General features: G+C 47.1%; 1 protein-coding gene across 1 annotated transcript in view; it reads right to left on the reverse strand.

Moving 5' to 3' along the window:
- Positions 1–220: 220 nt before the first annotated feature.
- DRC11 (dynein regulatory complex subunit 11) overlaps positions 221–16698 on the reverse strand; it is a 155833-nt gene continuing 139355 nt past the window's right edge. Inside the window, exons 17-19 of the mRNA XM_025935010.2 lie at positions 12976–13153; positions 6477–6715; positions 221–824 (exon numbers count right to left, since the gene is read on the reverse strand). Of these exons, the coding sequence (XP_025790795.2) occupies positions 702–824; positions 6477–6715; positions 12976–13153 (540 nt within the window). The 3' untranslated portion in view covers positions 221–701. The remainder of the gene's footprint in view (positions 825–6476; positions 6716–12975; positions 13154–16698) is intronic.

Here is a 16698-nt window from a genome sequence, read left to right on the forward strand (position 1 = left end):
CCAATGTTCCCACAGTGCTATTCTGCCACCATTGGCCTGCCCAAATTCCCGTGCTTCCCAAGAGCAGCAGGCTGGGAGTGAGGAGAACTTTGGTCCCATTGTCCCAGATGTCCGCTGTGTGACCCTGGGCCCTAGTTTCCCCACCTTCAAAGTCAGAAGATGAAACTTGTGAATTTTAAACATCGTTTTTTATCTTTTTTAGCTTCAGCCACCAAATTACTGAGTCAGTTCAAAGAAAATGGTTTTTATTCAATTATTTAAAATACATTAATAGAGCAAAGACTTAATATATCAAAATATGTGCAAGATAATATGCGGTATATACGGATTAATAAAAAGCTGGAGTGCTGGTGACAGACTCAAGGTACCTACTAGTTTGTCAAATCAGTGGATTTTCTAAATATCACATTTTAGTTTTGGTGACTGGTATTGATGAGCTGGAAAGATTGTGGAGTGTGTAATGAGTGGATTTCGGTTATATAGAAGCTTTACGTAGATTAAGAGACAGTTACAAGCTCTAGAAACAATTGCTATGGACGTTGAACTTGTACAGCCTGCAAAGATCGGAGTGAACGCAGGGGCGGACGAACTCGCGGCGTTGGCCTGGGTCTTCTTCAGACAGGCGATGGTGAACCTTTTCCCTGGCAAGCCAGGACCACCTCCATCCCTGAGACACTCGAGGATGGTTCCTCAGAAAGGCATTACTTTTTTGTCTTCTCCTTTTTTCCTTTCTTTTCCTTCTTTTCTCCTTTCCCCTTTTCAGTGATCCCTCCTGTTAGTGCCAAGGCTCGCTTTTTACCCATAGGGGTTTTGGCATACCAGTCCTGAAATAAAACAGATTTATAGGCAAATATCAAAATGACACTCATGCACCGAAATATTCTTTTTTTTAAAGTTTATTCATTTTGAGAGAGAGTGTGAATGAGGGAGGGGCAGAGAGAGAGGGAGTGAGAGAATCCCAAGTGGGCTCCGAGCTGTCAGAGCAAAGCCCCACGCGGGGCTTGAACCCACAAACTGTGAGATCAGGACCTGAGCCGAACCCAAGAGTTGGGTGCTCAAATGACTGACTCCCCCCCCCCCCCCCCCCCCCCGCAGGTGCCTCCCGGGGGAATATTCTTAAAAACAGAGAAAAACTTGCTAAGAAGGAAGGGGCAAGCAGCCGTTAAACTTTGGGCATTTAATGTATATTTAATACAAATTCTTTCTCAGTGGGTTTTCTAACCTGTCTTTTAACTTCCACCTCAAGGAGTTAACGGTTTCAGAGAATCACAGACCAAATCTGACTAGCAGCCCTTCCCAATTAGTCTCCTATCTTTCTGGGGAATCTTACCCTATCCTGAGGGCATGGGCTTTCTTGGTCATGTGAATGGCCCTCCATGGTTCACACATGGCCACCAGAAGCTAGACTGCTGGCTACGCGGGGGCCACGGGGAGGCCGCGTAGACGCGCCAAGGGGGACTGTTGAAAACATGGCAGAAATACTGGAGCCAACGTGCCAACAAAGTGTCTTGTGGTTACAACTGGTCCTGAGAATGCATTTTCTCAACCTTCACTTTTCATTTGAAAGCTAAGAAACATTTTAGTTCAGAAACTTTATAGTAGTAATAGTATTTCACTGAGTGACTATCTTACAAGTGGTTTCTCAATTCTCCTATTAATGGACACATAAGTGGTTTCCAACTTTTTGTGAGGAATGATGTTGACATGCACAGTTTTTACGTATCTCCTTGTAAACTTATGAGAAAACTCTGGAGAATATCCAGAGAAGTAGGCTTCCTGGGATGGTAGGGCACGAGCATCTTCAATTTTACTGAATATTTCTAAATTGTTCCCTGGAGTGGCTGTGAGGGGGAAGATAGCTCAGTCTTTGTAAGTCTTAATGTGTCTTTATTCCTTCCTGTCTCCTGGGTGCTAGTTTAGTTGGGGATATATGTTGGGCCTACAGTTACTGTTCCTCAGCACTTTGCAGAAATGATCGTACTGTCTTCTGGTAGGGATTGCTGTTAAAGAGACGCCTGGCCTCTCCATTGTTGGCTTTTTATAGGCAACCCGGCATCTTTGAAGACTGGCTTATTGTCTTGTTCTTAGGTTCACAATAATGTATGTGAGTGTGGATTCATTTTTATTTGTCCTGCCAGTCACTTGGAGTTTGTTTTTAACCTAAGAATTCATGTCTTTAATTCAAGAAAATTTTCAGCAAGTATTTCTTTAAATCATTATTCCTCTGGTATTTCTTTTATTCTCTTCCTCTAGAACTTCTGTTAGCTTGGGTGTCAATATCTTCAAGGTTCTTATTGCAGTTTATAGATTTTTATCTTTATGTTTTTCTGTGCTGCTTCCAGAGGGAGCATCCTCCAATCCATGAATGTGCTCTTTGACCATGTCTAGTCTAGAGTTCATACCTCTCTTACTTTTTTTTGGCCATTTAAGTTATATATTTTTAATTTTTTTCAAAGACTTATATTTTTAAGTAATCTCTACACCCAATATGGGGCTTGAACCCACAACCCCAAGATCAAGACTCACACGCTCCACTGACTGAGCCAGACAGGCAGCCCTATATTTTTTGTATCTAAGCTTTCTTTTTGTGATTTTTTCCCCCATTATTATCTCTTATTCCATTTCTGCCTGTCTCTGTTTCAAAACTTTGTGTACATCTCTAATGGAAATGAGGCCTTCATTTATTATTTTGAACACCTGAATTGTATTAATTTAAACTCTTTGTCAGGTTGCACTAGATTTCCTCAAATGTTTTGGAATTTTTATTTTCAGGTTCATTTTGAGTAGGAGGCTCTGTTTTGGTTGTATTCGTTGTATCTCCCTTATTTCTCTCTCTCTCACAGTGCTTCTACACAATTCTGTGAAGCCAAAATCCGGAAGCATGTCTTATAATGACGCTCCTCGGTGACGTCGACATACCACAGACCCAGAGAAAGGAGCAGCAGGTATAGTCTCTTTTTGTTTCCTAGCCCTGGTTTTTCTCTATGCTGCATGCCGGGCATGTGGTTGTCTGTGTGTTTGAGATTTATCTTTGTTTCTGTCTGGCGCTTGGGGATTTTTCTCATCTTTCTTTTAGCTTTGGCTCTGTTTTCCATGTAAGGTGAGGTGGCCACGTATTTCAGGTGATGAACTCCTACTAATTTATTTACATACAGTATTGGGGCGTCTGGGTGGTTCAGTCGGTTAAGAATCTGACTCTTGATTTTGGGTCAGGGTTCATGTAAATTTTTTTTTTTTCAACGTTTATTTATTTTTGGGACAGAGAGAGACAGAGCATGAACGGGGGAGGGGCAGAGAGAGAGGGAGACACAGAATCAGAAACAGGCTCCAGGCTCCGAGCCATCAGCCCAGAGCCTGACGCGGGGCTCGAACCCACGGACCGCGAGATCGTGACCTGGCTGAAGTCAGACGCTTAACCGACTGCGCCACCCAGGCACCCCGGGTCAGGGTTCATGAGATGAAGCCCGGTGTCGGGCTCTGTGCTGACAGCGTGGAACCTGCTTGGGATTCTCTCTCTGCCCTTCCCCAGCTTGATCTCTCTCTCCCTCTCTCTCTTCCCCCACCCTTACTTGTGTGCTCCCTCTCTCTCTCTCAGAATAAATAAATAAACTTTATAAAAAAAAATATGGTCTTTGTCTTTGGCCTACAGTTTGAATTTCAGCTCTGCTCCTTTTTAGCTGTGTGACTAGAAGCAAATCATTTTGGCTCTTTTTTTTTTCTGCTGTAGCAAATTACCACAAACTTTGTGATGTAAAACAACCATTTATTATCTTTCAGTCTTAAAGGTCAGAAGTCCAAAATGGGTCTCACTGGGCTAAAATCTAGGTGTCTGCAGGCTGCGTTCCTTTCTGGAACACCAGGGGGAATCTATTCCCTTTCCCAAGACCACCTGCTGTCTTGGCTCGTGGCCCCTCCTTCATCTTCAAACTGGCACCGCGGGGCTACTTGGAGTTCCAACGGATCCCTCCCAGGCTGCTGACTTTCTTGTTCTCTCTTCTGATTGCTTCTTCCGCTTTTTATGATTACACTGGACTCACCAGTAGAAGTCAGGATAATCTGTTTTAGGTTCAGCAGATTAACAACTTTACTCCATCTGCAACCTCAGCTCCCCTTTGCTGTGTAACCTACTGACAGGTTCTAGGGACTCAGATGTAGACATCATTGCCGGGGGCACTATTCTGCTACCACAGAATGACTCTGTGACTCTATGACTCTCTATGACTCAATTTCCTCGTTTGAAAACTGGAGGGATTATGAGGTCTAAATGAGTTAACAGAGTGCCTGGTACATAAGTAGTCACAAGTATTAGCTAACATTATTAGGATTATTACTAATATGTTTTTAAAGATTGTTTATTTTGAGAGAGACAGAGATAGTGCGAGTGGGGGAGGGGCAGAGCGAGAGGGAAAGAGAGAGACTCCCAAGCAGGCTCTGCACTGTCAGCACAGAGCCCAGTGCAGGACTTGAACCCACAAACCATGAGATCATGACCTGAACCGAAATCAAGAGCCAGATGCCGAACCGACTGAGCCACCCAGGTACCCCTAACGTTATTAGGATTAGTACCATTATGATCCTTAAATATTTTTTCCATCATGTCCACGGGGTAGGGTATGATGTGTTTGGAGAATCGCCAAGACCCTAGTCTGACACGTCAGAAGCACGGTTAGGTCAAATTTTTCAGGGCAGAAATGATTGACTTGATCACCAGCAGCTACAGCCACAGCATCACATTATTCAGCACTGTGACAGCGCCTGTCCATTTATCCATCTGTTCAATAAATTTGCCACTAAACGATTTCACTGGGCCTCTAGTTGGGGCCTGGCACTGTCTCAAGCTCTCGAGCTATTGATAAGAAGCAGAAATTGAAGGGGCTAGGGGGCTAGTAATAATGGTGGTAAAAAATGATTTCGTTTCCTCAAAAAAAATGAATAAAGTGATCAGATATGCCAAGAATGGAAGTGAAAAGCATGTATGTTCTCATCCAGGTTATACAATGGTGGTGTACCTTTCTCTTGAATAAGTGTGATCACTTACAGTTACTGGACCTCAGGCACCTGTGACAGAAAAACGTCTACAAATCACTTCGGACAGTTAAAAAGCTATTTAAGAGAAAGCATAGGTTCTGCTACCCTAAACCCAGCTCCTCAGAACAAGGAGGAAGGTGATTATTTCAGAAGGGCAAATAGAAATTGGGGATTTCAGAAGAGAACACGACGTATCACGTGCAGAGGATAAATATTTGCAATTAATTCTAACAAGGTGAAAACAGTTAACAAGAGCCTTGGTTCAAATCCTTGGCAGGAATTCCAGCTTGGAGTTGGAAATATTTCTTTTCAGTTTTGCAAACTATAGCTGCCAGATCTGGCCTGCTGCATGATTTTGGAATAAAGTTTTATTAGAACGCAGCCATGCCCATTCATTTACATATTGTGTGTGAACGCTTTTGTACCGTGATACAGGATTGAATACTTGTGACAGACACTGCAGGGCTCTCAAAGCTTAAGATATTTGCTATCTGGCCCTTTATAGAAACGTTTACCAATCCCCGCGCTGGATCATTATTTTGGCGATCAGTATTGTGACTATTTTCTACCTTGGACTGAAACGTTAGTGGCAAAGCAGGAGGGAATCATGGTTTTCAGAGTTGGTGGACAACTATTATATTGCCAAGGGAAGTTTTCCTAATCTCAAGCAGGCTTCCAGACACAATAAGGCTTAGGCGAGAATTCTGATTCTTTTTCCGATGATTGCAGGGCCAATGTTGCAGTGGGTATAATCGCACAGATATAATTTCCCTCTTGTTTTCCCAGTTGGCCAAGGAAACTGCCTCCCGGTCCAGAAAGTGGACACAACTATATTCACTTTGACTAGGAGTGTGAGGTGTGCCCGTTGGCCTGGGCACCCAGGACTCTAATGTTGACTTGCTTGCATAAGGCACAGAGCTCTCCACAACTTCCTTTCCTCCTGTAAAAGCAGGGATTTGGAAGAGCTGGTTCTCAGTTTCCTCCAGATCTAAAAAATTCTATGAACGTCACAGAATGGGATAAAATATGGGCTAAAACCAGCATGGGCTTGAGATGCACCATTTAGGGAATAGTATTCTCTATGCACAACTTGTTCCGTTACATGAGATACAACGGGCGCGACACATGTACTCGTGGATGTGTGTATGCCTGAGAGTGTGTGTGCGTGTGTGCGAGTGTGTGTGTGTATATTTAAATCCAGTGGTTTTGAAGCTGCTATTCAATTCTGCAATTCGGCTGTTAGTTTACAAGATCATAGACCACATTTTTTCCTAAAATTGGGAAGACACATGTTCACGGGCAAGACTGGAAAGAATGTGTGATCGAGACATTTCGAGTTTCCAAATTTCATTGTGTATGACACATCCATGAAACTCAGGAACCAGAGGGAGGAGGTCATGTGACAGGTGTTTGTGGCTAAGACAGGGCCACAGGGGCGTTCCATTTACCTTAAAGCTCTCTTCTTCCTCCTGGTACACCGGGCTCATCCTGGTTAGCGCTGCCATGAACTCCGCCGCCACAAGTGGTTTGTAATTTTGCCGGTGGATTCTGCGGTCCGTGAGCACGCCTTTAACCACCTGGACTATGTGTCCTTGGGTGAAGCCATCGGTGACCTTCGCCAGGCAACTAATATTCAAGGCATTAGTAATGATGCCTCCATTGCGTTGAATGATCTGTTTCCACAGAACTGTGGTGTCCAAGATGGCGGAAAAGACACAGAGAACCAGGGTCACCAAAGAGAAAGCAGGATTTTCTAGTTCTTGGTACAAAGTGGCATCTCACCAAGAAAGGGATGCACAGGAGGAACACTTCATTTTATTTGTAATTCAAATGAGCAGGAAGCCATATAGCTAAATACTTTTTTTCCCTCTGAGTGATTTGCAACCATAAGACGTACATATTGATGGCCCTGAGGTCCTAGGTCCACAAGACAAGGAAAAATTAAACCACATTCAGTATAGTTTTAGTGTGGTACCTTCCAAGATGTTCAAGATCTTCCAGAATTGGAAATTCAGATAAGGGTATATATGAGATCTCTGCTCATCGGAATATTACATTTTCCAAAGTGTTTGAATGAGTAGGAGCTTGACCTTTTTAAAAATTTTTTTAGTTACGAAGGCTTTGTACATTATTTTTATATGTGGAATTGGAATGCAGATTCCAATCTCCATTCGTCACCAGTGGGTTCAGTTCCCTCAGGGTGCAGTTTGACCTGTATTCTCTCCCCCAACCCCAACAGCTGTAAATGGGCAGAGGTTGACTGAAATCTCCCCGGTGGGTGCCCGGTTGTTCTCCGGGTTAGTGTAACCTGGGGAAATAGAGAGATTTCACTTAGAACATAGGGACGGTGTGAACATGAGTTATGAAATTACTCAACTTTAGATATAGACTGGACTCCCACACAGCATTTCAAATACTGTAACACTCAGAGCACTATATCCTTTCCACATTAGCTGTACCCAATGAGGAAAGGTGACGCATTGCTAAGACCACGTGTCTCAGAAAGACTCTCTCTCAGTGCTGGAAAGATCTGGTCAAATGCGTCCCAAGCATTGTGACCTCTTTGAAGAATACTTGAAACAGTTTTTTTAAAAAAATGACCAATATTGGGTCCCCGGGTGGCTCAGTCGGTTAAGTGTCCAACTTTGGCTCAGGTCATGATCTCATGGTTCATTGGTTTGAGCCCCGTGTCAGGCTCTGTGCGGACAGCTCAGACTCTGGGGCCTGCTTGGGATTCTGTGTCTCCCTCTCTCTCTGCCCCTCCCTTACTCACGCTCTGTCTCTCTCTAAGATAAACATTAAAAAATGGAAAAAAATAACCATTGTTATATAATCTGAGCACTGTCAGGTCTGGTAAATGACTAGCTCATCCAAATACATTGATCCAAAAACACTTGATAAAATGAAAAAGTCTAATTACTGTCCAGGAATAGAATGATCTTCAGCGTATCTATGAGTCACATCATAGAGTCAGACTTTGGGTCATGAGTCCTTTTAACAATCCAACTCCACCGTCCTCTTTGGTGGCGAGGTGGCGGGGGGGGGGGGTCGTCTTTGGCCTTGGCGTCAGCTGAGTTGTTGGAAGGGGTGCATGTCCCCCTGGGGTCTTCAGTGTTTCCCAACTGTGCCAGGTTGGGTGTCATGGGCCATACGGGCCACCAGGTTGACCTAAAGCAACATCCAACCCTCTGGATCTACTCTCCTGCCTCCGTGGTGGGTTTGTTTGGGCTCTAATCCGTCTTTGCTCGCCTGTAAGATGGGAGTCGATTTACTTCTCGGGCTGCTCTGAAAAATACATACAAGAATGTAGACAAAGCACTGTTGTAATATATGGTGGGCACTTTATTTTCTGTAGCTGTATTGCTGTTGTTGTTGTAATTATAACTATAATTATTATTTGTCATTCCATTTTGTACCAAAGTTTCCTAATGCTCATTAAAATGTCAATTATGAAAGATAGCATGAAATAAATACAGAACATGTCAAAGAATGTTTATGTAAAACAGATCATAGCAGGTGAGGATTACCCTTAGCTAGATATAACTGAGGAAATGTTGGAAATCAGAAGATACAACCCATAGGAAAAATAAGAACGATGACCAGACGGCATCATCCCTTGGGATCTAGTGTGTCCCCTGTCCAGATTTATTAGAACATCGAAAAAAGGTGCGAACAGGTCGGGACGGTGACTCTGGAAGCTGAGGAGAGGGCATGCTTTATGCGGAGTCACGGGATAGAGCCCCTAAAGCTGAGGACCCAGTAGGTACCCCAGACTGGAAACTCAGACAGCTTCAGACTTGTGCACCCGGGCAAACTTCTTACCCGTGGCATGGAGTGGACCAGTCAGTAAGCAGTCGGTGAACGCAGAGGGTCTAGGATCCCAGAAACCAAACCCAGCTCTCATCCCTGCCACCCTGCTAGGCTAGGACGGTCACAGCCTATCAACATGAGGGGCCTCTCCAAGTAAAGGTTCTTCACAAACGGAGCAAACAACTACAATTACTCTGGTCCATTAAGTGCATGTGAACACACGATTGACTCTTTAAAATGTATGATACTTGATATTTATGTAGCGTTTTGGTCAAGGTACTCCCAAATTCACAAATCGTTGATTTCCCCCCGATGCTCACCATTTGTTAATGGAGGCACAGTAAGGGGACTCGGGAAGCAGTCACAGCTACGGCAGGATATAGCCACAGCCTTCACAGGAGACAAAGGACGGGAAGGAAAGAGGATCAGTTTGACTTCTCATATTGGATGGACTAGACTTGCCTTTAAAAGAACGGCTTCCACTGCTGTTACAGAGCCACCAGCTGTGGGGCTAAGAGGGGAGTCAGATGCAGAGTGAGTCACAACCTGAGGGGCTCACTGAGATGGGAACCCCACAGGGAGCACTGCAGCCACAGCTGAGGTGCTCCCCACACTGAGGTGCTCCCCAGACCGAGTGCCATATTTGCCTTCCTTCTCCTGGATGTGAAAGGCTCCTCGCTTCTTCAGATGCATCAACATTCTCTCTCCCTTCTTTAGGCTGAAAAGAATCTGGTCTCTGAATCTGCTTCTCTTTTTCTGATGTTCCACACGGATTCTACCCTGGCTCCCAACCGCGTGCCTGGGATGATGTAGGGTCTTAAAATTCTTTGTTTAATTTGTGGTTTTACAAAAGCACAGGAAGGGATAATATGATTTGGATGAGCTTCTGGCCTCTGAAGACCAGACTGTAAGAAAAATCGGAAGACGTGGACTGGACTCATCTGACTAGACACTGGGTCTGGGGTGGGGGCCCGTGATGAATTGGGATATTAGTGAAACAGATCCCTGGGAAGAGAGGCCAGAGAGGAAGGCATTAGGAACGTGGGGAGAGGAGGCCCAGAGGGAATTCTGGGGACCAGTCAAGGCATTAATCAACCTTGCTGGTGGATTTTCTTTACAGACATTTAGAAGGAAACAGCTTGATTTGGAGAGAGAAGGTAGGTACTGAATTCTACTTGGTAAACATTAAGGACTGTGTTTCCTCGAGCTGACCCACCCTTCCCTCCCCAACCCTGCCTCGAGGGATCTGAGAAGCAGGATCATGAATGTTCCCGAACACCTTCCACGCTCTGCTGCTGGTAGAGAGACGGCCAAGCAGAGGCCCAAGTTATAGATTTGCAGTCCACGCTTTGTGGGCCGGAAGAGACCACTTTTTGATCACTGCAAAGACAGGAACAGTCTTTCTTTAAGATGGATGCCCCAGCCACTGGGGCTATGAAAACTTCAAGGTCACCAGAGGAAATGCCGGACAGCATTTATGATGTCAGCAAGAATGGCGGCCTGAACAAATCACCCACCGTGGGAGAAATATGTGAGAAGCACGTGCTTTAGTGGACAGAGCCCCGGGCCTGAGAAAAGTCCTGCACGCAAGGTTATCATCTGCCCACAGGTGAGGGGATGCTTTCTCCTTCCTCCCCTGTGATGCCGCCACGGGGAGATTCAGATTGGAAACTGCAGTGTGATCTGTGTCCTAACACATGCCCGGCGTTCCATCAAAAAAAAAAAAAAAAAAACCCACAACTGTCCTTGTTACAACACCAAGAGCTTCATTTTTAAAGGGCCTATGGTTTTGTCAAACAGTAGAAACTATTCAATCTGAAGTCAAGAATAATGCTCTGGTGCCTTAAAACTAATAACACCCTACCTTATTCCATTCAAATGGCTTAAGATATACACCGACCATCCAGAAGTCTGTGGAATCGGGAGAGGAGATCTGACCAACCAGAGTGAGAGCGGGAAAGTTCCGAGAAGGTCAGTAGGATGGGACGCCCTGCGCTGACTCACGTGCTGCTGGCACCGACCCCACTGTGTGAGTCTTTCCAGGCAGGGCCGCGCATCCCTGTGCGCTTGAACTTCACCGGGGCCATGGGAGTCATCCTGGCCGATGTGACACGAGTGAAACGACAGCTGGCCCTTCTGGGCCCCGTCCCTAAAATCTCCTGTGAGATACTCTCTAGTGTCTTCTCTATTTTCCTTTTGTGCTAGCTGAACGCGAAGGTCCCCGTGGAGGGCCTGGTGGCTCTAGAAGATGGAGATACCACGAAGATGATGAAGAAAGAACCGAGACCAAAGTCCTCCTGTACTTTGTGCATAACATTGATGTGTGAAGCCAGGATCCCAGTTTATCAAGATAGAAATGAACACAAAGGGCACATGGAGTGGTCGAGAAGCTGGAAGTTTATACTGTGTGGGGGCTAGAAGGTCGTCCTTTAGCAGGTAACATGGGCCGGGAGCTCAAGACCAACCGGAAAGGCCTGCAGAGCCCCTGTGTTTTGGGGATGCCATTGTGACTGGGGAAGGACGAATGGAAACCAGGTTTGACCTGGTCCTTTCCATTACTTCTCTTGACGTTTAACTGTTACCATATAGCCGCTGCCTCATCCCCATTACTACTCCACTGGGAGCAATTTCCTGCACATTCCATCACCATCACCATCACCACCGAACGTGCCCATGTGCCCACATTCTTGTCCATTCCATCACCACCACCACCTCTATACCAAATCTACTACCGTGCCCATCACTGCCACCACCATGAGGGGTAAAGATGACCCCTCAACGGGCCACACCGCGTTATTCACACCCTTGTACAGTCCACTGCCCTTGAATCTGGGCTGGCCTGGGACTTCCTCTTGACCGGTAGAGTCTGGTGAAAGCGATCGTGTGTGACTTCTGAGGCTGAGTCACGAGAATCCTTCCAGCTTCTGTCAGAACCTCTGGAAACGTTTGCTCTCAGGACGCTCTCTCTCGGGACCCAGCCACTGTGCTGTGCAAAGCCACACGAAAAGGCCAGGTGTATACCCTATCTGGTTGGCAGCCCCCGCTGAGCTCCCGGTCAACAGCCAGCATCGGCCCCAACCACAGGAGTGAATGGCCATAGCTGTCCAGCCCAGTTGAGTCTTCAGATGAAGTCCAAACTGACACCTGGCTGCAACATCCCGACATACTTGAAGGGGAACCTTATGGCTGAGCCCATGAACCCTCTGAACCATGGGATGGAATGATCTGTTGTCTTAAGCCACTAGGGCGGTTTGTTACACAGCAGTAGATAACAGAAAACACCAGCACCCCCACCATGGCCACTGGCTGCCCTGTCCTGTACTCCTTCTCCATAACCACGGCCACCATCTTTGCTCCCTTCATGCCCGGCACCACCCATGCTCTCGCGGGAGCTGGGACAGTGCTGTGTGTTCTGCCGTCCCCTCAGATAAGGGTCACGACAGTCCTGGAGACTAAACGGTCCTCTTTACAGACGAAACAGTGGGGGCTCAGGAGGTCAACTGAGCCGTCAAGGTCACCGGGCCATCCGGTGGCAGAGCTGGGACCCAGAACCGGGTCTCCTCAGAACTCGTATCCCGTGGCCCTTTACGGTTTCCCTGCACTGCCTCCGGGGGCACTTGTTTCGTGTTATTCCCATTTAGAAATATATCTCAATACAAGTAGATCTTGAATTTGTCTATTCAAGAGGAAAAAACTGGAAAAGCTCTTGTTAACGTCAATGGTTATTACAAGTAAGTCAACAGGCTCTTGGGCTAATACTTTGAGCCTGGAAAACTTAACAAAAATCAATCTGTGGAAAGAATAATGCTCTCTGAGAAAGACGCCATCACTGTGGGTCCAAGACGACCGGTGTTCATCTACCTGTTGAAAGAAAAGTTAGCACCCGCAAGGACTTCTGTCCCCTTCGGGGCCCAAAATAAGTATCCCTGTCCAGTTTCCTTTTGTCTTGGGTAAAAAGGACGAAGTTAACAACAGAAGAGACATGCACGTCTTGCCCTCGTGACCGGGCGGTTTGTATCTACGGCCCAGGCTCTGTGGGCGTCCCAGGGCCCCTCAAGGGGCACCCACCTTCCGGTCAGGCCCCCACCCTGGCCCCGCCCCAGTCCCGGTGCCCGGGAAGGGGCTGGAGATACTTGCCGAATCTGGAAGCATAGTCTGGTCTGGGAACCAAAATAATTTTTTGGTAAACTTTGCAGAAGGATTGAAGTTCCGCATCGAAAGGCCGCTGTGTGGTCCCCACGATCAGAATCCTGTCATCCGGTTTCAGGAGTCTCAGGATTTTTGGAAGCTGCTTTTTCAGGCGTTTAGGTTCCATCTGGGAGAAGGGGAGAGAGGGGGAAATGAGGCCACGCGCAGAGACAGAATCCAGGACGGGAGGACACTCACTCTCGGAAGCACCGCGGCAAGTGTGGGTCACAGCGGCCTCAAGGCCCGGATTACAGGGTGCTCTGAGTTGGTCCTGAGCCCAGGCCGTGATGCTTTCCCTGGCCTGGGTGGTTTGAATCCAGACCCTTCCTTTCCTCCACATCTGGCATTGGGACTTGGAAAGGGGGCAGGAAGGAAGCACCTGACCGATCTTCTAGCCCCTTGACCCCCAGAATGGGACGCAGGGCCGATGTGCGAACGGAAGGAAGCTGGCTGGTGCCGGGACTCCCAGCGGTGACGCGCGTCCCTCCGAGCGGTTCTGAGGGTGAACCCGAGACCGCCTTGACCGGCGGCTCTGACGGCGAGCCACCACAGGTCTGGATCTCACGTCTGAAAGACACCTGGTTACAGAAGAGTGTGAAACTTCTCTGAAGCAGTTTGGAAAGGGTTTGAACCTGTGTCATTTTAGTAAAGTCCCAGCAGTAATGAGGGAGAGAAGCAGGACGCGAGGTACCCCAGGGAGGAGGACTTCAGCTGTGGGGGTCAGATTTGGCCACGTCGCCATGGCAACGCACCAGCTTTCAATCAGCCCCCACCGCACAGCCACACGAGGAGGGAGGAGGAGGACGACGCCTGGGGTGATGGAGACAGCGTCCACGGGGGAGCCCCGGGCACGGTCTCGGCCACTTTCGCTCTCCCTTGGCGAGGGGTGACGGAGCCAATGAGACCCTGAAAGCTGAGTGGGAGCGAAAGAAGCCCCCACGTGGCTTTCCTGGAGCAGAGCAGACCCCAGCTCTCGCTGGGAACACCCAGCAGAGAGCGGTCCTATGTGTCCCTGCGTGTCCCTGTGCAGCCCAGCCCAGAGACAGCCCTGCAGACAGGGAGGGCCAGTAACACCTGGGGGAGAGCAGGTGTCTGATAAATCCCGCTGTCAGGAATGAAAGTGAACGGCAGGGTATTGGAGCCACAGCTGGCTGATAGCGTTGGGTATGGTTTGCGGGGCCTCTGGGGCAGGGACACTCATGTGCTATGGTGCCCTGCTCTCCAGGAGGCTCTTGGTGGGCCCGGCAGAGCTGGGAGTCAGGGACGGGCCCACCATCTGCTGTGCACAGGGGAGGGGAAGTCAGGTGCGACGGAGTGCCGTGGAGGGCAGGGGTGCCCAGAAGAGAGGGGTGGGAGAGGAGTCCTTCCGGGCAAGGGCAAGGGGCTCCCCGGGGGCGCTGCACAGGGTTCTTCTGAAGCCCAGGGGTGTCCTCTGTGTGTCGTGGGGCTGTTGGCCGTGCAGTGCCCACAGCGGTGGTTGCTTTTGGTAGTGAGAAGGCCAGGTTCCATGTCTGGACTGACAAGGTGCAGGAGGGAGACGGTGGGAAAAGGCAGGAGCCTAGAGGCCATGGGGCCATTAGGAGGAAAGACTGGTAGGAAGTTGCATGAACTTGGGGAGCTCTGGTCCCAACCAGGCATGAGACTCGAGGCCTCCGTTGGCGTCCAAGGACAAGGCAGGGAGCTGGTCTTCTCTAGCATTGACCCTGGACTCAGCACTTCTACGTCCAGGCTGGTTACATGTCTTCCAGCTGAGTAATCCCAGGAAGGAGCAACTCGTGAGAGCTTACTGTGTTCTAGGTACTTCTCTCTGCTCAGCATGGACTTCTCCACCTGGTCCTCACAACCTCCCCAGGAGGGGACAGTCCTCGAGACCCTGGGCCCAGAGAGGCTGTGTGACCTCCTGAGTCCTGGAGTTGATGAGCAGGACCCCGACTTCCAGACTGGCACTCCTCCCTCTGCTCTGCTGGGGTCCCCTTCCTCCCAGAGGGGACGTGCTGGGGGCTGGGGTGTCCCCCAAGTCTCCTTCCTGGGGAAAGGGCCTATCCCACTTGAGGGCTGCAAAGGAGACCTAAAATATATGTTTATTATTATTATATTGTATTATATTGTATTGTTAGGTTTAGATCATTATTATGGTATATCCACATCAGCTTTATTAAGGTACAATTCACATACTCTACAATTTATCTATTTAAACTGTACGTTCATAGAGTTGCGCAAATATTGTCACCGTCAATTTTAGAACATTTTCATCAGGCCCAAAAGACTGTACCCAGGATTAGGCAAGAGGATATCTACTTTCTGTCCCTACAGATTTGTATATTCCGGATATTCTACATAAATAGCCTCATACAATATGTGGGGTGTGTGTGTGTGTGTGTGTGTCCGTGGCTTCTTTCATTCTGCATATTTTGGGGTTCCCCCATGTTGTGGCATGTGTTAATACTTCATTTTGATTACTGAACGATAGCCATTGTCCGGAAAGGCCAGATTTTATTTATCCATTCATCAGTTGATGGGTATTTGGGTTGTTTCCACTTTTTGACTACTGTGAACAGTGCCACTGTGAACATTTCTCTTGGGCACACACAGGAATTGAGTTGCCAGGTCATATAGTTACTCTATGTGTAACGTTTTGAAGAAATGTCAGACTACTTTCCAAAGTGGCTGTGCCTTTTTATAATCCCAGAAGCAGAGTATAATGTTTCCAATTCCCTATATGCCCTTGTGAACACTTGTTATTATGTATTTTTCTTTTCGCTTTCTTTTTCCTTCTTTAATTTTTTAAAAAAATAGTCTTTAAGTTTTATTTATTTATTTTGAGAGACGCAGAGACAGTGCCAGCGGGGGAGGGGCAGAGAGAGAGGGAGAGAGAGAATCTCAAGCAGCCTCCGCACCGTCAGCGCAGAGCCCCATGCGGGGCCTGAACTCATGAAATCACGAGATCATGACCTGAGCCGAAACTGAGAGTCGGACGCTTAACCGACTGAGCCACCCAGGTGCCCCTCTTTTTCCTTTTTTTTTTTTTTTTTTTTAAATTAGGTATCCTAATGGATGTGAAAGGGTATCTCATTGTGGTTTTGATTTGTATTTTGCTGATGGCTGATGATGTTCAGCATCTCTTCGTGTGTTTATCTTCTTTGGAAAAATGCCTATTCGGATCCTTTGCCCACTTTTTACACTGGATTATTTGTCTTTCTATTATTGAGTTGTAAGACTTCTTTAGATGTTGCGGGTACAAGTCCCTTATCAGATAGATTCATGATTTGCAAGTACTTTCTTCCATTCTGTGGGTCGTCTTTCCTGACGACGTCCTTTACAGCAAAAAGGTTTTTAGTTTCGATGAGGGGCAGGTTATTTTTCCTTTTGTTCTTTGTGCTTTCGGCGTCATAGCTAAGAAATCGTTGCTTTGTTTAAGGTCACACAGATTTGTGCTTCTGTTTTCTTCTAAGGGTTTTAGAGCTTCAGTTTTTACCTGTAGGTCTTTGATGCATTATGGGTTGATTTTTGAATCCCGTGTAAGGTAGGAGGTCCAGCTTTATTCTTTTGCAGGTGGTTATCCAATTGTCCCAGTGCCATGTTTCGAAAATATTATACTTTCTCCACTGAATTGTTTTGGTACCTTTGTCAAATTGAAACTGGGAAGTCTTGAGTACTCCAACTCTGTTCTTT

The sequence above is a fragment of the Puma concolor genome, chromosome C1 (assembly GCF_028749965.1).
Source record: "Puma concolor isolate L17-30 chromosome C1, mPumCon1.1.hap2, whole genome shotgun sequence".
NCBI lineage: Eukaryota > Metazoa > Chordata > Mammalia > Carnivora > Felidae > Puma > Puma concolor.